We start from the raw sequence: 21,691 nt of genomic DNA, 5'->3' as shown, positions 1-21,691 counted from the left end.
ATACCGCTAACTTCAAGACTAATGGTTTATAGTGCACACTTGTATGTGACGTCTCAGCTACATTGATTTTCTGTCCTGCACTAGTAGCTCAGAAAACTATACTGCTTTTGTGGAAAGAGCCACAAACACCTTCTTTACATGCGTGGATTTTATCTCATTCTTTTAACCCAGAATGTAAACTACACTATGAAATGTGGAACAAAGCTGTACAGAACAATTACAGTACAGTTACACTACAAAATACATATTTAAATACAAATAAGCAACAGCAATATAAAGATAATCATTACTTACAGAGCATCAGAGAGAGCAGACTGAGCTCCATACTGCCCCAGTAATGACTGACTGAACAAGGACCTGAACACAGCGTAAGTGTCATCACTGGGCTGAGCTGCAGAATCACCTGGAACAGAAGAAGTTACTCATCAGAGACGCCACTGTGTTCTCACATCATCACAAATGCCTCACTTATAAACAAGTATTAATGAACAAGAGGAAATTTAGTCGCATTCCTGTTAAATATGAAATCAGTAATCCATAAATGTGATCACTGCTTATTACAGAGTGAATGAGATCTTTTACTGAAACAGTGTAACTGCTATAAAAACTAAATGCTAGTGATTATGTTAGTCATGCAAACTGAGCAGCCTGCAGTGGTGGGTTTCCTGAGAGAGACCCCCCCCAGACCCTGACAGACTCTGGCTTTGGTTGGTGTTCTGCTAATTTCCAGTAGAGGGAGCCAGAGATACATCTTTGAATAAGAGATTCAAACTATACTTCTATATCAGCGCCAGTACAAACAGCACAGCTCACAGAAATCTGTCTTTACTCAGCTGCATAAACTCATACAGGACAGAGGAAGTGTGTCTTCAAACCTTTGCTCTTCTTGTAGCAGCAAATCAGGCCCAGTATGATGATGAGGAGCAAGATTAGACTCAGTCCCACTGACACTCCGACTATTACTACTACTGTTACACCAGAACCTGAAGCTGCAGAAGAAACAATGAATTATTACAGTTTGTGATCTATAGAGTTAAAGAATGAATCAGATAACATGAAACTGTTCTCACCTCTGACTGAGAGCCAGCTCTGTGGTGACTCTCCTCTCTCTGGGTGTTTTACAGTGGTAGAGACCTTCATCTGACTTTGAGACAGTACGGATGATCATCTCTCCTGTCGTCTGTGTCTGGAGCAGTGATCCATCTTTATAGAAATCAGCTGTGAGGTTTGAGGGCTTGTGGAGCGAAATAAACAGCGGAGAGTCAGAGAATCTCCCTCAGACACAGGATGGACAGGAATGTCCAGAATCACATCACCATCTGTAGGAGAGAGAAAGTGATCAGAGTGAAGTAACAACTTCTTAGTTTACATTTGAACTAGAAACTGCACTTTAGAGTTCGAGATCAGGTTGGTAATTCACTAAGAATCAAAGGAAACACTAAAGTCCTGTTTTGATAAGAAACAATAAAATAATCAACTCTGATGGGACACAATGTAACTACTTAGGTATTTAATCAAATATTAATTAGAGTTCATTAATAAGTACATTCATATAGACCCATCACTCACTCACTGACTATACACAAGATTATTTATAGAAGTTTTTAATATTTAATACTTTTCTTGGGCTGACAGTTGCTTTAAAATATAAACAAAAAAGCAGCTAACAGGTAAAATATAATACAGACACACAAAAGTGAAACATTTAAAAAATGTTAAGGTTATCCAGGATAAAGGATGTTTAGGATAAAGGATATCCAGGATAAGGGATATCCAGGATAAAGGATGTTTAGGATAAAGGATATCCAGGATAAAAGATGTTCAGGATAAAGGATATCCAGGATAAAGGATCTTTAGGATAAAGGATATCCAGGATAAGGGATATCCAGGATAAAGGATGTTTAGGATAAAGGATATCCAGGATAAAAGATGTTCAGGATAAAGGATATCCAGGATAAAGGATGTTCAGGATAAAATATGTTCAGGATAAAGGATATCCAGGATAAAGGATGTTCAGGATAAAGGATGTTTAGGATAAAGGATATCCAGGATAAAGGATCTTTAGGATAAAGGATATCCAGGATAAGGGATATCCAGGATAAAGGATGTTTAGGATAAAGGATATCCAGGATAAAAGATGTTCAGGATAAAGGATATCCAGGATAAAGAATGTTCAGCATAAAGGATATCCAGGATAAAAGATGTTCAGGATAAAGGATATCCAGCATAAAGGATGTTCAGGATAAAGGATATCCACGATAAAGGATGTTCAGCATAAAGGATATCCAGGATAAAAGATGTTCAGGATAAAGGATATCCAGCATAAAGGATGTTCAGGATAAAGGATATCCAGGATAAAGGATGTTCAGGATAAAGGATATCCAGGATAAATGATGTCCAGAAACAGATTTTTTTCATATCTGAAGCAAAACTGGGGCTTGATTTTCTTTGATCTCTCCCAGGTGGAGGCTCTAAGTGATTATCTGATGGTGACAGTTTGGGTGGTCTGTTAGATGATGCACGGTTGCCCCATTTTCTCTTGATCTTTAAGAATTTTTTAACCTCCAGTTCTGGAAACTCTTGTTTTTTGTTTCTCTTCTTTGACGGTCTCTTTTGAAAGTCTATGATCTTATATCTAAACTTCATGGCCTCCTGAGAAAGTTTGTCATCATGAAAGGAATGAACCCTTCCATCTTTTCATCTGTTGGGATTTGTGCAGCTGAAACTTGGACAGGAAGCCTGTCTCTGTTGAACTTGCTGAGACCAAACACCAAATGAAGCATTTCTTCTCTGCAGACCTTTGGTGCACACGGCAGATGACGTTCTGATGCTATTTTGATACTTGTAACGTGTTTTATCATCTTTACACAAGCGGTTACATCAGAAATTATAGAACAGATTTTTAACTGCAGCAAAGCAAAAAAAATAGTGGTTTAAACTTTGTGGACACCCTACTAGAAAAATGAGCATAAACCAGTAAATCAAGCTTACATTGTTTTTAATGTTGGTGTCTGGATTAGCAGCAATGCTTTCAGATATGCTGATCACCACCAGAACAGTTGTGTTCTGCTGATATCGAGCACCAGACCAGCATGAACCAGCTTAGACCAGTGTGGGAGTCATGCTGGTCTTATTTATTTATCTTTTTAGTTTGTTTGTTTGTATTTTTGGGTTTTTTTCCCCCCAGCATGGAGACCCCACTGAGAGCTCAGTGTTAATTAACCATTAACAGACAGACATATGCTGGCTCTTGGTTAAGCTAAACCTTATAGCTTACTGTATTTACTAAACATCATTTTAATCTGAGAAAAAAAGTTATAAAGCGATATTAAAGTCAATTAGCTGCTGATAGTAAGCTTGATAAATCAGTCAGAACTGTATGATGAACTGTATGGTGCACACATTTGTGATTTAAACGTGTAAAAACAAATATTAAGCCACTCGTACATTTGCCACCCTGTGTATTGTTTCTTTAATGTGTACAAGTTCTCTTTAACACTTAACATCGCTATGATTAGCTTTAGTGTTAGCTTCAACATTCATTTGAAGAGGCATCTTTTTAATAATAAATGTTTTCAAAGCTTTTCTTCTGTGCTTCTAATTTTCCTTCATACTATTGAACTGTTTAGTCTTTTCCCAGATAGCTTTGTGCTCAGAGTTTGTTAAACGTAGTAACAAGTAAAATTAGAGGTGGGGCTTTCTCAGAATTTTGCTCTCTGTGAATTAGTGCAGCTGTAGAGGGTTAAGAAATTGCAGGCATGCGCAGGTCAGAAATAAACTCGTCTGGGCTTAAACTAGACACAGTTTTAGTCTCGTTTCTCCACTGATCCACAGGTCCTCAGTGCTGCCCAGCCTGCGCACCACTTGTTGCTGGCCCAGATATCCCCCGGGTCTGGCGCCGGCAACACAGACCTTGAGGAGTTCTCTTAGATCATTTTTAAAATCACGTATATTATCAGATATGGTGACATACTGCACAGAGTGATAGACCAGTGAGAGACCACCCTTCATCTATTTTCAAATAATGGCTATTGACTATATTTGTTCCTAATTTTAAGAGGTAATTTTGAGGATTAGATTTAAGAAAATGCACCTGCATTAGAAAGAGGGGAAAGTCAAAGGAGATAGATAGATAGATAGATAGATAGATAGATAGATAGATAGATAGATAGATAGATAGATAGATAGATAGATAGATAGTCTTTCACTGTGAGAGTCTTTCACTCAGCACTGTGAGTCTGAAAGGATGTGTAGCTGTCAAGAAGCTGTTACTGAAAAAAAGAAATCATCAAACAAAGAAGTTACTGGATTTCTCAGAACAATGAACTGACCACTCCAGCGTCCAGACCGGAAAGCATTTGGGATCGTTCGGATTGTAAGAGGCAGAAAATGCAACGGTCTTCTAAGACCTCGTCCACGTGTATCTGGACACACTGTGTTCTGTCCATCCACAAGAAAATGGAGCTTCAATCCCTAAAAAGGGAGGTTCTAAAAGTTCACTGAAGGGTGGAGATCACTGAAATCTCCTATTCCAGGTTTTCATGGACGGGCAAATCACAGCTTTTCTGAAAACACTGACATCGCAGCATCAGCTCTCACATGACTGTAGCTGTATCCATTTATTGAGCATCCACAGCGCTGTCTACAATACAGCTGACTACTGGGCTTCTTTGTTCTTGGTATTTTTGGGGCCCATAAGTGGCCCTTACAGTAGAACACATGCCACAGATGAATAAATAGCCGTCATATTATTCTACAACTGCAACTTAAGAAGAAAACAGTAAACGCGGTCTCTGTTTAGCGAGGATTAGCTAACTAGCTCTCAGGCCGAAGTTGAGTTATGGAGAGCGGAGATCTTGGCGGGTTTTTGTGAAGGTGTGTTTGACAGCTGATAATAACGCTGTTCTCTTAGTTCATTTGAAAATGAATCAGGACGACCAATTGGATGAAGTTCTTTGTGTGTGCTGTTAACTTTCTCCTCTCTTATTCTCCACCAACCTGCACGTCACTGAACTCATCTGTAGTGTTTCTGAGGCTGGGAGCTGCTCTGATTGCTCTCTTTTGATTGATGAATCTGTTTAATGTAACTGGGCTTTTTATTAGCTAAACACTCAATTTATTTCTAATATAATTAAAGATAAAGTACTTTAGTAAAAGTGTTTCAGTGAAAATGAACAAAAGTAAAAGGACCAGGATTTAATTTTACTACAAAAAGTGCTGTTACGGGAAACGGATTCAAGCGTTTGTAGTTGTAATGCACTTTAAATTCTTATAGACAGAAATACAGTGAGAAAGACGCCACACTCACCTGATACAGTCAGTGTAACAGCTGCACTGGTGTGTGTGTAGATCCGGCCTGTTGACTGTGTTCCTTTACAGGTATAATCACCTGCATGAGTCTGATCAACATTAGAGATTTCATATTTCTTCCTTTGAGCATCTCTGAGAAGATTATTATTCTTATACCATTCATAATTCCAGTCATCTCCACTTTCTATTTCACATGTCAGAGTGACTCTCTCTCTGATGAACACATGACCAGCTGGCTGGACGTTCACTGTAGCTTTTGGTCTCTCTGTTCAAAGATGACAAACACTTTTAAAACGTATACAGTCACTCTGACCATCATTCAAAAACATTTACTTTCTGTTATTCAGGTTAGTCATTTCTACTCTTCAGCATCTTCCACTTTCTGGCTGTGGACAAACATGTTGAACTATTACCATCAGCTGATGTTGCCAGTGTTTCAGATGAGCTGCATGCTCTCATTGAGACTAAGGGTAATTTGTGGTCTGTGCTTCTTCTTAAGTATACATAGTAAAATTATATTAATTACGCATCTCTACATTTAAACTGTTAAAGCTACACTGTGTGATTGGGGGGATTTGGAGACCTCTCTGGTGGAAACCTGTAATTGCTTGTGGAAGAAAACTTTACAACTGTTGTGCTCTGTGTGAAAGACGTGTCTTCTGAGAATGGAAGTGAATGATCTACTATTGTGAACATATCTTTATCAGTATAATGTTACTTTTGCTTTTGACACCTAAACATAAATCCAGACCTTCTTTTGAGCCTGTGCATGTGACATTAAGGTGTAAAGACATTTGAAATAGACTGAAAATCTACTGCAAACTTTGAGATTATTTCAGGCTTTACAGTGTGACCTGTGCACACACATCACATGTTAAAGTGTTTTAAATAGTATTTTATAGCGTTTCTTCAGCTACTACTTTCAAAATCTTACATAGTGCAGCTTAGGGCCTGACTGATTTAGCATTTTTGAGACCGGTACCCATTTCTGTATTTGAGGATTTAAACGATGCATCTGATCAGCTGATATTTTTTTACAGAAATACATAACAAATAAAGACTTTCTCTGACATTTATGTGTAGTTATTTAAGACTCCTCACAAAGAAAACACAATGCAGTTTAAAAATAAACTTACAACTTTGGGATTTCACCCCCTCATAGACTGTTAAGAACATATACAATCATGCATCATATTTCATTTAAAGAATTTAATGATTAACCAGATTACATGCAGGAGACCCTGAACATGACGTGCTGTTCACAGCTATACCGCAACTCCTTTTTTAGAGGTGCATAACGTCTCACAGCATATCAATGCACTCTGCACTCAAACAAAATAGAGCCATTAAAGCACACACTACACATTTGACAGAGAAACTAGTGTAGAAATGTTTGTTTGGCTACCAGTTATAGACTAATGTTAGTTCAGATCACGTCTATAATATGTACCCTCTGGTTTAATCATTTCCAATGAACCGTCTGTAACTACAAACACAAGCAAGACATCATTTATTGACACTTCCTTCGTTTAGGCATGAGGCTAAAGTTGGCCATGTGTGTGTTTCCAACAGGGAAGTTGCAGATGAACAAACTACTCAACAACAACCTTCATAACATGGCTGAAGGATCTGTTTTCCGCCTCTCCGTTTCTTTTTTAATTGCCATTTGCTGGCTGTTATAAATGCCAGTACCAATTTATCTGCAGCTCATATCAGCTGATAATATTGCCAAATTATCAGTCTGGCTCTAGTGCAGCTTTAATGGTGGAAATACAGTGAGAAAGACGCCACACTCACCTGATACAGTCAGTGTAGCAGCTGCACTGGTGTGTGTGTAGATTCGGCCTGTTGACTGTGTTCCCTTACAGGTATAATCACCTGCATGAGTCTGATCAACATTAGAGATTTCATATTTCTTCCTTTGAGCATCTCTGAGAAGATTATTATTCTTATACCATTCATAATTCCAGTCATCTCCACTTTCTATTCCACATGTCAGAGTGACTCTCTCTCTGATGAACACATGACCAGCTGGCTGGACGTTCACTGTAGCTTTTGGTCTCTCTGTTCAAAGATGACAAACACTTTTAAAACGTATACAGTCTCTCTGACCATCATTCAAAAACATTTACTGTCTGTTATTCAGGTTCGTCATTTCTACTCTTCAGCATCTTCCACTTTCTGGCTATGGACAAACATGTTGAACTATTACCATCAGCTGATGTTGCCAGTGTTTCAGATGAGCTGCATGCTCTCATTGAGACTAAGGGTAATTTGTGGTCTCTGCTTCTTCTAAGTATACATAGTAAAATTATATTAATTACGCATCTCTACATTTAAACTGTTAAAGCTACACTGTGTAATTTGGGGGGATTTGGAGACCTCTCTGGTGGAAACCTGTAATTGCTTGTGGAAGAAAACTTTACAACTGTTGTGCTCTGTGTGAAAGACGTGTCTTCTGAGAATGGAAGTGAATGATCTACTATTGTGAACATATCTTTATCAGTATAATGTTACTTTTGCTTTTGACACCTAAACATAAATCCAGACCTTCTTTTGAGCCTGTGCATGTGACGTTAAAGTGTAAAGACATTTGAAATGGACTGAAAATCTACTGCAAACTTTGAGATTATTTCAGGCTTTACAGTGTGACCTGTGCACACACATCACATGTTAAAGTGTTTTAAATAGTATTTTATAGTGTTTCTTCAGCTACTACTTTCAAAATCTTACATAGTGCAGCTTAGGGCCTGACTGATTTAGCATTTTTGAGACCGGTACCCATTTCTGTATTTGAGGATTTAAATGATGCATCTGATCAGCTGATATTTTTTTACAGAAATACATAACAAATAAAGACTTTCTCTGACATTTATGTGTAGTTATTTAAGACTCCTCACAAAGAAAACACAATGCAGTTTAAAAATAAACTTACAACTTTGGGATTTCACCCCCTCATAGACTGTTAAGAACATATACAATCATGCATCATATTTCATTTAAAGAATTTAATGATTAACCAGATTACATGCAGGAGACCCTGAACATGACGTGCTGTTCACAGCTATACCGCAACTCCTTTTTTAGAGGTGCATAACGTCTCACAGCATATCAATGCACTCTGCACTCAAACAAAATAGAGCCATTAAAGCACACACTACACATTTGACAGAGAAACTAGTGTAGAAATGTTTGTTTGGCTACCAGTTATAGACTAATGTTAGTTCAGATCACGTCTATAATATGTCCCCTCTGGTTTAATCATTTCCAATGAACTGTCTGTAACTACAAACACAAGCAAGACATCATTTATTGACACTTCCTTCGTTTAGGCATGAGGCTAAAGTTGGCCATGTGTGTGTTTCCAACAGGGAAGTTGCAGATGAACAAACTACTCAACAACAACCTTCATAACATGGCTGAAGGATCTGTTTTCCGCCTCTCCGTTTCTTTTTTAATTGCCATTTGCTGGCTGTTATAAATGCCAGTACCAATTTATCTGCAGCTCATATCAGCTGATAATATTGCCAAATTATCAGTCTGGCTCTAGTGCAGCTTTAATGGTGGAAATACAGTGAGAAAGACGCCACACTCACCTGATACAGTCAGTGTAACAGGTGCACTGGTGTGTGTGTAGATTCGGCCTGTTGACTGTGTTCCCTTACAGGTATAATCACCTGCATGAGTCTGATCAACATTAGAGATTTCATATTTCTTCCTTTGAGCATCTCTGAGAAGATTATTATTCTTATACCATTCATAATTCCAGTCATCTCCACTTTCTATTCCACATGTCAGAGTGACTCTCTCTCTGATGAACACATGACCAGCTGGCTGGACGTTCACTGTAGCTTTTGGTCTCTCTGTTCAAAGATGACAAACACTTTTAAAACGTATACAGTCACTCTGACCATCATTCAAAAACATTTACTGTCTGTTATTCAGGTTCGTCATTTCTACTCTTCAGCATCTTCCACTTTCTGGCTGTGGACAAACATGTTGAACTATTACCATCAGCTGATGTTGCCAGTGTTTCAGATGAGCTGCATGCTCTCATTGAGACTAAGGGTAATTTGTGGTCTCTGCTTCTTCTTAAGTATACATAGTAAAATTATATTAATTACGCATCTCTACATTTAAACTGTTAAAGCTACACTGTGTAATTTGGGGGGATTTGGAGACCTCTCTGGTGGAAACCTGTAATTGCTTGTGGAAGAAAACTTTACAACTGTTGTGCTCTGTGTGAAAGACGTGTCGTCTGAGAATGGAAGTGAATGATCTACTATTGTGAACATATCTTTATCAGTATAATGTTACTTTTGCTTTTGACACCTAAACATAAATCCAGACCTTCTTTTGAGCCTGTGCATGTGACATTAAGGTGTAAAGACATTTGAAATGGACTGAAAACCTACTGCAAACTTTGAGATTATTTCAGGCTTTACAGTGTGACCTGTGCACACACATCACATGTTAAAGTGTTTTAAATAGTATTTTATAGTGTTTCTTCAGCTACTACTTTCAAAATCTTACATAGTGCAGCTTAGGGCCTGACTGATTTAGCATTTTTGAGACCGGTACCCATTTCTGTATTTGAGGATTTAAATGATGCATCTGATCAGCTGATATTTTTTTACAGAAATACATAACAAATAAAGACTTTCTCTGACATTTATGTGTAGTTATTTAAGACTCCTCACAAAGAAAACACAATGCAGTTTAAAAATAAACTTACAACTTTGGGATTTCACCCCCTCATAGACTGTTAAGAACATATACAATCATGCATCATATTTCATTTAAAGAATTTAATGATTAACCAGATTACATGCAGGAGACCCTGAACATGACATGCTGTTCACAGCTATACCGCAACTCCTTTTTTAGAGGTGCATAACGTCTCACAGCATATCAATGCACTGTGCACTCGAACAAAATAGAGCCATTAAAGCACACACTACACATTTGACAGAGAAACTAGTGTAGAAATGTTTGTTTGGCTACCAGTTATAGACTAATGTTAGTTCAGATCACGTCTATAATATGTACCCTCTGGTTTAATCATTTCCAATGAACTGTCTGTAACTACAAACACAAGCAAGACATCATTTATTGACACTTCCTTCGTTTAGGCATGAGGCTAAAGTTGGCCATGTGTGTGTTTCCAACAGTGAAGTTGCAGATGAACAAACTACTCAACAACAACCTTCATAACATGGCTGAAGGATCTGTTTTCCGCCTCTCCGTTTCTTTTTTAATTGCCATTTGCTGGCTGTTATAAATGCCAGTACCAATTTATCTGCAGCTCATATCAGCTGATAATATTGCCAAATTATCAGTCGGGCTCTAGTGTAGCTTTAATGGTGGAAATACAGTGAGAAAGACGCCACACTCACCTGATACAGTCAGTGTAACAGGTGCACTGGTGTGTGTGTAGATTCGGCCTGTTGACTGTGTTCCCTTACAGGTATAATCACCTGCATGAGTCTGATCAACATTAGAGATTTCATATTTCTTCCTTTGAGCATCTCTGAGAAGATTATTATTCTTATACCATTCATAATTCCAGTCATCTCCACTTTCTATTTCACATGTCAGAGTGACTCTCTCTCTGATGAACACATGACCAGCTGGCTGGACGTTCACTGTAGCTTTTGGTCTCTCTGTTCAAAGATGATAAGTACGTTTAAACTTATACACTCTGAACATGCATTACAGTATTCAAAAAACATTTCCTCTCTTTTATTTTACAGAGAGAATTTTATTCTAGATGGGTTTTTAGATGAATCACTGCTGCTCTGCTGCACCTTCCTCTTTCTGGCTGTGGACAAACAAAGACAAAGACAAAAGCCAACTACTGCCATCAGCTCATGTTTTTAGTGTTGATGAGTTGAGCTACATGAACTGATTAAGGCTTAAGACACAGTGGGCTGGATGTATTAAGCTTACTGCACTGAATTCAGATGCAAGTCAGATGCATTCTGCCTGTGTGTTGTGTATGAAGCTTTTCTTTGAGCCCAAACATGCAGTTTCTGGGCTGTGAAAAACACGATTTGTGTTTCAATCAAGCTTATATATTTTAGGCAGAGTCACAAAAAACTCAGAAGAATATCACAAAAAACGAGTGGAGATGATGGAGGTACCACTGATTATATATTTGAATTGAATTACAGTATTGAACAGATCAGAAATCATAATTCTGCATATAAGATATACACATATATATATGAGCCTGTAAATGTAACATCAATGTGCAAAAGCATATGACAGGGGCAGACCCTACCTCCCCAACCCCCCCACAGAATCTGACACGATGTCTTGACTTTCAAATTATTTCATGCTTTTTCAGCTTTGATAAAAAAAATAAATAAAAAAAAAACTTGCAAATGCAACTTTAATGATAAAGTGTGAAGGACGCCACACTCACCTGATACAGTCAGTGTAACAGCTGCACTGGTGTGTGTGTAGATTCGGCCTGTTGACTGTGTTCCCTTACAGGTATAATTACCTGCATGAGTCTGATCAACATTAGAGATTTCATATTTCTTCCTTTGAGCGTCTCTGAGAAGATTATTATTCTTATACCATTCATAATTCCAGTCATCTCCACTTTCTATTTCACATGTCAGAGTGACTCTCTCTCTGATGAACACATGACCAGCTGGCTGGACGTTCACTGTAGCTTTTGGTCTCTCTGTTCAAAGATGATAAAGACTTTTAAAACACATTCACTCTGAACATGCATGATAATATTCACAAGTGGTGGACAGTAACTATCCATCCATCCATTTCCTAAGCCGCTTCTCCGTCAGGGTCGCGGGGGGGTGCTGGAGCCTATCCCAGCAGTCTTCGGGCGAAAGGCAAGACACACCCTGGACAGGTCGCCAGTCCATTGCAGGGCAGACAGACACTCACACCTAGGGGCAATTTAGCACGTCCAATTGGCCTGACTGTATGTCTTTGGACTGTGGGAGGAAACCGGAGAACCCGGAGGAAACCCACGCAGACACGGGGAGAACATGCAAACTCCACACAGAGAGGACCCCGGTCACCCGGCAAGAGAATCGAACCCAGGCCCTCCTTGCTGTGAGGCGACAGCGCTACCTACTATGCCACCGTGCCGCCGGACAGTAACTAAGTAAATGTAATTCGTTTCTGTACTTAAGTAGTTTTTTCATGTATCTGTACTTAAGTATTTCCATTTGGGGTGACTTTCTCCTTTCACTCCACTACATTTCAGAGTCTAATATCTGACTTTTTCCTCCTACATTTTGAGAAATCTGTCGTTCCTTTTGTTTTCTGTGTGTATAAAAACGTAACATGTCAAAACGAAAGAAGCGCAAAGCCAGAGAACCAATCAGGGCCCAGCGGTCACTTTGTTTAGAGCTGGTTTTGACCTGATGGTCATACCGACCCAGTGCAGCACACGTAACGTCAGCGCAGCAGCGTAAAACTTTGGGAGAGTCTGTTCAACATAAATGATGAACTAACCTAACTTTGTGTAAATAGAGCACAGTATAGAAATATGTCCACATATGCAGTCGAGACTGACGCGGCTTTTTTCTGAATTCATGAAAACAGTTTTATAGTACATTTTATAGTAAATTTGTTTTTGCTAGTTTGTTTATGAACAGAGACCTCATTTGTGATCCTGAGTTTTTATTAAACTTAAACTTGTAACTAAGTTGCAAATAGATCTTAACTTTTTACAAACAAGAAAAGTTTCAGTTTATTTCAGAGCCACTCGGTTCTCCCTGATGGAAACTGTTTACCTTCAGTGTTTTGTGCTTATGATCATTTTAATAGACGTCAGCGTCACTAATTAATGACGTTCTATTAAAAGACTGGTTTACCAAGAGAGACGCTGGAGGACTTTCACCTGAAATGAGTTCATGAAGTGTGGTTATAAAAATTATCATAGGACATTAGTCATAATTAATCTTTTAGTACTTTTACTTTTGATACTTAAGTAAACCAGCCATTAGGGGTGTACTCTGTGTATTTCTGGTGCCGGTCCCAAGCCCGGATAAATGGTGAGGGTTGCGTCAGGAAGGGCATCTGGCGTAAAACTTGTGCCAAAACTATCATGCGGATCACTAATATGATTGCCATACCAGATCGCTTTTCATACTTCAGTACAGTATATTGTGTTGTTTAAGTGTTCCCTTTATTTTTTTTGAGCAGTGTATTTGGACACTTGACACTAAAAGCTCAGTGAGACATTCATCCACACTGTAACTGTTTATATCTATGATATAATATCTATATTCCCCCAATGCCAGTCCTTTTAATGTCTCTAAAAGCATTAATTTAAATATATAAATCTTCAATCGGCCTGAGCAGACACTACAAACGTAAGGAAAAGGTTCCACGTGATTGAAGGCGGTTCTGTTGGGTTCTATTTGTATAAAATCACACAAAGGGGGGTTGGGGGGCGTGTAACTAACTCCCCTGTCCCCCTGTAGTTACAACACTGCTTTTATTGGCATGTTTGCTGAACTCATTCTACAGTAGAAGCAACCAGTCCTGGTCCTGGAGAGACACCACCTTACAGAGTTTAGCACAGGCCCTGTCTAACATGGACTTAATGAAGGCCTTCATAGGCATCTGAGTATTAGAGCCAGGTGTGTTAGGACCAGGATTAGACAGTGGACCCCCCAACCATCTATGGCAATACAGCAATTATTGTTTATTTGTATTTTATTCTCTGAATGAACCATCATGCTTAGTTTTCATTTAAATCACTAAAACTCTCTGGAGGACCAAACTTCTGGATCCTCTTCAAGGGCTTGTCCTGAACTTTATTTTTCACTGCTTATGATTCTGCATATCTGTATGTGGTAGTTATGAAAGTATTAGCCACATAATTAGGTATTTTATCATGTCTGCTGCTGAACATAAACACACTGAATAATACATGAATATAATCTGAATAATATATAAATATAATCTAAATATTATATGAATATAATCTGAATAATATATGAATATAATCTGAATAATATATGAATCATTTATACAGTTCATAACCGACTCATACTTCAGACTAATTTCCTTTGACTTGAGTGACCCTACAGCTTAATTATGATACATTTATGATGTATACAAACAGTCTCAGTTCCTGCTCTATATTGAAGAGGTGTGGCTAAAATAAGGCTCCGCCTATGAACTAAAACTCTGTGTTTCTGTGTTAACGTCACCATTTTTTAAATAGTTTTTTGGTATTTATTTTTATATGATGAATCTCAGTGTTCCACCAATTTAATATGAATCAAAAACATCGCAAAGAAAATAAGAGAATTACAAAGAAAGTAAACTATATTTTAACAAACTGACACTTAGGGTATGGGACAGACACCAACCAACAGATATGACCTTATAAATAATATAATAAATAATATAATAATATATTTAGCTTGTTACTGTCTCATTGACTGTATTGATCAGAACACATGCCCTGTAAATATCTAAGGTCTGAATATTTATTTATTTATTTAATTAATTATTTATTTATTTAGCAGGGCAACTGCTAACAATATTAAGAAGAATAATGCTGTTCTGAACTTCACAGTAATTGTTTGTCTTTCTTTAGAGCAGAGTTTATATTTTTATATTTCTAAAATCTGCAGTCACCTTGTTTTGTTTAAGTAAACACCATATTTTCATTACAGTGAGCTGAAAACTGCTGACCGCACTGGTGACGTGTCCTCAAGCACATGCAGAAGTCTGTGCAGAGTCGCAGGCCAGTTCTGAGCCCTAAAGCATCCTAATGTACTTTAACATGAAAGTGGTGTAACGTAATACATGTAACTTGATCAGTGCTGTGTCTCCTGCTCTGTGTGTGTTCAGTGTTAAATCTAATATAATCTAATATAATCATTACTGCAACACATATTAACAATCTGATGAGCTCATTTGCATAACGTTAGTGCAGAGTAAGAGAGCGGTGGTTTGATGTATCAGTTAGATGTTTGTAATGTGGTTTCTCGTCTAATTATAGCACCGTGTTACAGGCTCTGTTTCACGCTGGAAAGAAAGCACATGATTTTGTGTGACTTCATCCATCACGTCACAGAATTTCAGCACCTCGATCTAAAACACATCCCTGCGTCCTTGAAAGCAGCTTGTGACTCCCGGAGCGCCGCTACAGTCTAATTTAGGTTTTTTAGCTACTTTTTAAATCTCTTATTAATGTTTATATAAGCAGTCACACATTTCTGCTCCAAAACGAACGGGAAACTGCGGGAAGCTCCAACTTTTCTGAACAATTCAGGTAAAAGAGTGAAAATATTACAGCTTCTCCACCTGCAGCTGATAAAACACAATACATTGATAAAGTAGATAAAACATGTTCATTAAAATGAGCAGAATTAGGGAAAATAGACCCCGATAAACTGGTCATTTATATGAAATCATTTCTGATTAAATGTTTTGATTTTAAATGTGGGGATTTGAGCTGTTCTTATTGGTCAGTTAGTGATGTCTGACGTCTGCGTCTAGGAAGGTAAATATAACAGGTAGTCTGTGTTCAGCCGTGCAGCTCACTGAGGCTCTGACTGCTCATGTCATGGATTTACACAGAAAACACTTCTTGCTTAATTTCACAGCTGAACTCCAAATAACTGAGCTAAGATGACATTTTACAAAAAAAGCTATTAAATATTTTGTTGTTGTTATTATTATTAATATTATTTCTGTTGTTGATTCTATGATGTAATTTTTTTTAGGTTCTGCTGTTTAAACTTTACGTTTAGGTGTGCTGTGGTCTCATATTGTGATCTCATCAAAGCTCTTTCTGCACTGCAGCTGCGATTGTCTGTACTTCTGCCTCTGTGTGTTTCAAAGAGAAAAGCTGCCTCTGTTACTTCCTAACCAGCTGCAGCAGAAAGATATTCAGTTGAAATCCATCTGCACTTTAAACTCTTCATAATTATAAGTGAGAAAGAAACCACACTCACCTGATACAGTCAGTGTAACAGCTACACTGGTGTGTGTGTAGATCCGGCCTGTTGACTGTGTTCCCTTACAGGTATAATCACCTGCATGAGTCTGATCAACATTAGAGATTTCATATTTCTTCCTTTGAGCATCTCTGAGAAGATTATTATTCTTATACCATTCATAATTCCAGTCATCTCCACTTTCTATTTCACATGTCAGAGTGACTCTCTCTCTGATGAACACATGACCAGCTGGCTGGACGTTCACTGTAGCTTTTGGTCTCTCTGTTCAAAGATGATAAATCCTTTTAAAATATCTACTTACTGAACATTCATTAAATTCTAAATCTTCATGGATGTAGTGGAATGAGTGATTTGTTCTTCCACTTATTCTAAATTCAAGTAATTTGTAAAAGCAAACAGAAAGCATGACATACCTCTCACTGTAATCTTGACTTTAACACTGTAAAATGTAGTCTGTAAATCTTTAATCACTACACAGTCGTACTCTGCTTCTCCTGGATCAGACTCAGTAACACTGATTGTTTTCAGACGATCTAAATGTTTTAAATACTGACTGTTTTTCCTCCAGTAAATCTCCCATCCATCACCCTGCGGCAGCTCACAGCTCAGAGTAACTGTGTCTCCAGTGTAGACTGAGCTCTGAGGATCCACTGTCAGTTTAAGTTGGTCTGTTGGTGTGAAATGATGAGCAGAGCTGCTTTTCTCAGTATAAGAAGTAGTTTAATCATCTTAAACACAATGAGCCTAATGAGTTTAATGTGTCTGTGTTCTATGAATGTTTCAGTGCAGCCAGATTGGACTTTAATCTATAATAATAAGTCATTATTTAAAAGTCTAAATTAATTAATGAATGTGCTGATCTCTCATTTACAGTCAATGTGTTATCATGTATGATTTTACTGAATTGGGCTGTCTGTCAAAGTCATTTATTAAAGGAATGGAATTATATGTAAATTTACATGAACACAAATAAAACACTGCAGTAGATTTTCATGTAATGGTTCACCTTGAGTTTGTCCACAGTGGATCAGCACTAAAGTAGGAGAGACACAGAGAACAAGATGCATTAGTGTGAAATATTCACTACACTGTAAAACTGATGAGTGAAGTGAAAGTTTGATAAACCGACTGCCGTGAACCAAGTAACTCAAATCATTTGACCATAAATCATTTTCTGAACTGTCCTTCACACTTTAGAAAACAGAGTAAATTTGTCTGATTCTATTCATGTCGTTGACTCTAAAATGATTCAGTATTTTAGGCTTATAATGCAATTAAGTCAGTTGGATCAGGATCAGGACCTTTTGTGCATTTAATGGGCAGTGGAACTCATTCAGGTCATTGGTAAGTAGGCAGTCATTCATACATGTGTGTGGCTCCTACCATGGCAGCAAATGAGTATTTTACCAATACACACTGAATCCTTTACACACTAACACATTAACAGCTCCATTCTGTATCACAGCGATATAATGTACTTAAAGAAAACAGCATCTGAAACAATTGAACTTCATTTTGCTCTGAACCAAATTCCAAAATGCTGATGATTTAGCTGAGTGTGTAAAAGCAGTCAGTGCAGATTTCAGCCACAGATCCACATTCAGCAGGTGAGAACATGATAACTCAGAGCTGAGGAGACCAGCTACTCCTGACAAACATCACAACTATTTCATGAACATGGCAATTAAAATCTTTAACAATCCTTGTTAAAGGAATTGTATACCATTTGTTTACCACATCAACACCACTAGAGATGAATACAAGTCAAGACTTTTTTCAGAATATAAAAATAAAAAAGTCAAAATTGTCTATTTTATATATATATATATATATATATATATATATATATATATATATATATATATATATATATATATATAATTCCAGTGAAGTTGGGAAGTTGTGTAAAACATAAATAAAAACAGAAAACGATGATTTCCAAATCTTTTTCATCCCATATTCAATTGAATACACTACAAAGACAAGATATTTAATGTTCAAACGGATAAACTTCATCGTCTTTTTTTGCAAATATTCACTCATTTTGAATTTGATGCCTGCAACAAGTTCCAAAGATGTTGGGACAGGGACAACAAAAGACTGGGAAAGTTGAGGAATGTTCAAAAAACACCTGTTTGGAACATTCCACAGGTGAACAGGTTCATTGGAAACAGGTAAGTGTCATGATTGGGTATAAAGGGAGCATCCCTGAAAGGCTCAGTCGTTCATAAGCGAGGACGGGGCGAGGTTCACCACTTTGTGAACAACTGCGTGAGCAAATAGACCAACAGATTAAAAACAATGTTTCTCTTCTAACAAACATTCCAACTTCATTGGAATTGGGGTTGTATTATTATTATTATTATTATTATTATTATTATTATTATTATTATAGTGGAATTAATAATTGAGTTTCTGGTAACTATTTTATCATTCACTTGGTTTAGATTAACTTACAATAAACAGTAGATGGGACTCCTTGCATGGCACTCCTATTATGACAAAATTGGTGTTTCTACTGAACACCTTGAACCAATTGTGAGTTAATTCTGAGTTCTCAGTGGATTTGTTTGGTAATTCTGTGCATTTCTTAAATCTAACACACTGTATCTATCGCTGTGAGGTGAATGAATCAGACTCATTTCAGGCTCAGGCTATTCTTTAAAAAAATCCTCATTGGTACCTCAAAAAAACCTGGTTTATAGCTAGAAAACTAGAAAGCAATGCCAATATACAAAACAAACATTTTTAAAGCTCAGGATTTTTCAATATGTTGGGACAATCCTCTATTTTACCTTCAACAAGAAACTATAACACAGTGAAGAATGGAGCTTCAGGAGCGTAACCATGATAAAAGACCTCTTTGAAGATGGTAACCTGTCAGTTTTACACACTTTAAATGACAGAATCCACTGATTCTTACTTATATTTTCATCCTGGAATCTAATATGGAACAGCATAAAATCTCATACAACCACTATGCGCTACACTAAGGTCTTCTTCTTTTGGCTGCTCCCTTTAGGGGTCGCCACAGCGGATCATCTGCCTCCATCTTGCCCTATCCACTGCCTCCTCTATTTTCACACCAACCATCTCCATGTCCACCTTCACTACATTCATAAACCTTCTTTGAGGTCTACCTCTTCTCCTTCTACCCGGCAGCTCCATCTCCAACATTCTTTGACCAATATATCCACTATTCCTCCTCAACACATGTCCAAACCATCTCAACCTGACCTCTCTGGCTTTAAACTGCTCCACCTTCACTGTCCCTCTGATCTGCTCATTTCTAATCTTGTCCATCCTTGTCACTCCCAACGAAATTCTCAGCATCTTCATCACCGCCACCTCCAGCTCAGCCTCCTGTCTTTTAGACAGAGCTACAGTCTCCAAACCATACATCATAGCAGGACGCACTACTGTCTTGTAAACCTTCCCTTTCACTCTTGCTGCTATCCTTCTGTCACACATCAGCCCTGACACCCGTCTCCACCCAATCCATCCTGCCTGCACCCTCTTCTTCACCTCTTTTCTACACTGTCCATTGCTCTGGATGGTGGACCCAAGATATTTGAAGTCATCCACCTTTACGACCTCTACTCCTTGCATCTTCACCTTTCCACCTGCCTCACTCTCATTCACACACATGTATTCCGTCTTGTCTCCAGTGCAAACCTCAAACTCTCCAGATTCTCTTCCACCTGCTCTCTACTCTCACCACAGATTACAATGTCATCTGCAAACATCATGGTCCATGGAGCCTCCTGCCTGACCTCATCTGTCAACCTGTCCATCACCATTGCAAACAAGAAGGGGCTCAAAGCTGATCCCTGATGTAACCCTACCTTCAGCTTGAAACCATTAGTCACTCCAACTGCACACCTCACCACTGTCTCACTATCCTCATACATGTCCTGCACCACCCTAACATACTTTTCAGCTACACCTGACTTCCTCATACAGTACCGCAGTTCCTCTCTTGGCACCCTATCATATGCCATCTCTAGATCCACAAAGACACAATGCAGCTCCTTCTGACCTTCTCTGTACTTCTCTACCAACACTCTCAACGCAAAAATTGCATCTGTGGTACTCTTTCTGGGCAAACTGCTGCTCACTGATCTGAACCTCTCGCCTTAGCCTTGCTTCAACAACTCTTTCCCATACCTTCATGGTGTGGCTCATCAACTTTATACCTCTGTAGTTACTGCAGCTCTGCACATCACCCTTGTTCTTAAAAATGGGGACCAGTACACTGCTTCTCCACTCATCAGGCATCCTCTCACTCTCCAGGATTTTGTTAAACAACCTGGTTAAAAAGTCCACTGCCTTCTCTCCTAAACATCTCCATACCTCCACAGGTATGTCATCTGGACCAACTGCCTTTCCATTCTTCATCCTTTTTAAAGCTGCCCTCACTTCCACCTTACTAATTCTCTGCACTTCCTGATCCACTATCTCTCCCCCCGTTGTCCTCCTCTCTCTCTCGTTTTCCTCATTCATTAGTTCTTCAACGTACTCCTTCCATCTACTCATCACTCTCTGTTCACTCACTAGTACATTTCCCTCTCTATCCTTTATCAGCCAAACCTGCTGTACATCCTTTCCAGCTCTATCTCTCTGTTTAGCCAAACGATACAAGTCCTTTACTCCTTCTTTACTGTCCAGTCTCTCATACAGCTCACCATAGGCCTGAGCCTTTGCCTTTGCCACCATTCTTTTTGCTATGTGACTAGCCTCACAGTACTCCTGTCTACTTCCTTCATCTCTCTGGTTATCCCACTTTTTCTTAACTGCCTTCTTCTTCTGAATACTCTCCTGGACTTCCTCATTCCACCACCAACTTTCCTTGTCTTCTTTCCTCTGACCAGACGAAACACCCAACACATTCTTGCCAGTTTCTCTCACCACCTTAGCTGTAGTTTCCCAGTCTTCAGGTAGCTCCTCACTGCCCTGTTGCAATTTTTCCCTGAACTGCCTGCAACCATCCTCCTCCTTCAGCTTCCACCATCTAATCTTTGGCTCTGTCTTCACTCTCTTCCTCTTCTTTGTTTCTAATCTCATTCTACAGACAACCACCCTATGCTGCCTTGCTACACTTTCCCCTGGTACCACTTTACAATCTCCAATCTCCTTTAGGTGGCATCTCCTGCTAAGGATATAATCCACCTGTGTGCACCTCCCTCCACTCTTGTATGTCACCCTGTGTTCTTCCCTCTTCTGAAAATACGTGTTCACCACAGACATTTCCATTCTCTTTGCAAAATCTACAACCATCTGACCTTCCACATTTCATAGCATACATGCCCAGCACCTCTTCATCCCCTCTGTTCCCTTCACCAACGTGTCCATTGAAGTCTGCACCAATCACCAATCTCTCCTCTCTAGGGACACCATCTACCACTTCATCCATCTTA

General features: G+C 38.5%; 1 protein-coding gene across 1 annotated transcript in view; it reads right to left on the bottom strand.

Annotated features, from left to right (window-relative positions):
- Positions 1 to 290: 290 nt before the first annotated feature.
- Positions 291 to 21,691, bottom strand: part of LOC119262791 — a 35,768-nt gene continuing 14,367 nt past the window's right edge. The window contains exons 4-5 of the mRNA XM_037536022.1: positions 876 to 989; positions 291 to 403 (exon numbers count right to left, since the gene is read on the bottom strand). Of these exons, the coding sequence (XP_037391919.1) occupies positions 291 to 403; positions 876 to 989 (227 nt within the window). The remainder of the gene's footprint in view (positions 404 to 875; positions 990 to 21,691) is intronic.

The sequence above is a fragment of the Pygocentrus nattereri genome, chromosome 29 (genome assembly GCF_015220715.1).
Source record: "Pygocentrus nattereri isolate fPygNat1 chromosome 29, fPygNat1.pri, whole genome shotgun sequence".
In the NCBI taxonomy this organism is placed as follows: domain Eukaryota; kingdom Metazoa; phylum Chordata; class Actinopteri; order Characiformes; family Serrasalmidae; genus Pygocentrus; species Pygocentrus nattereri.
The sequence above is the reverse complement of the archived record's forward strand: the minus strand, read 5'-3'. Positions and strand labels throughout refer to the sequence as shown.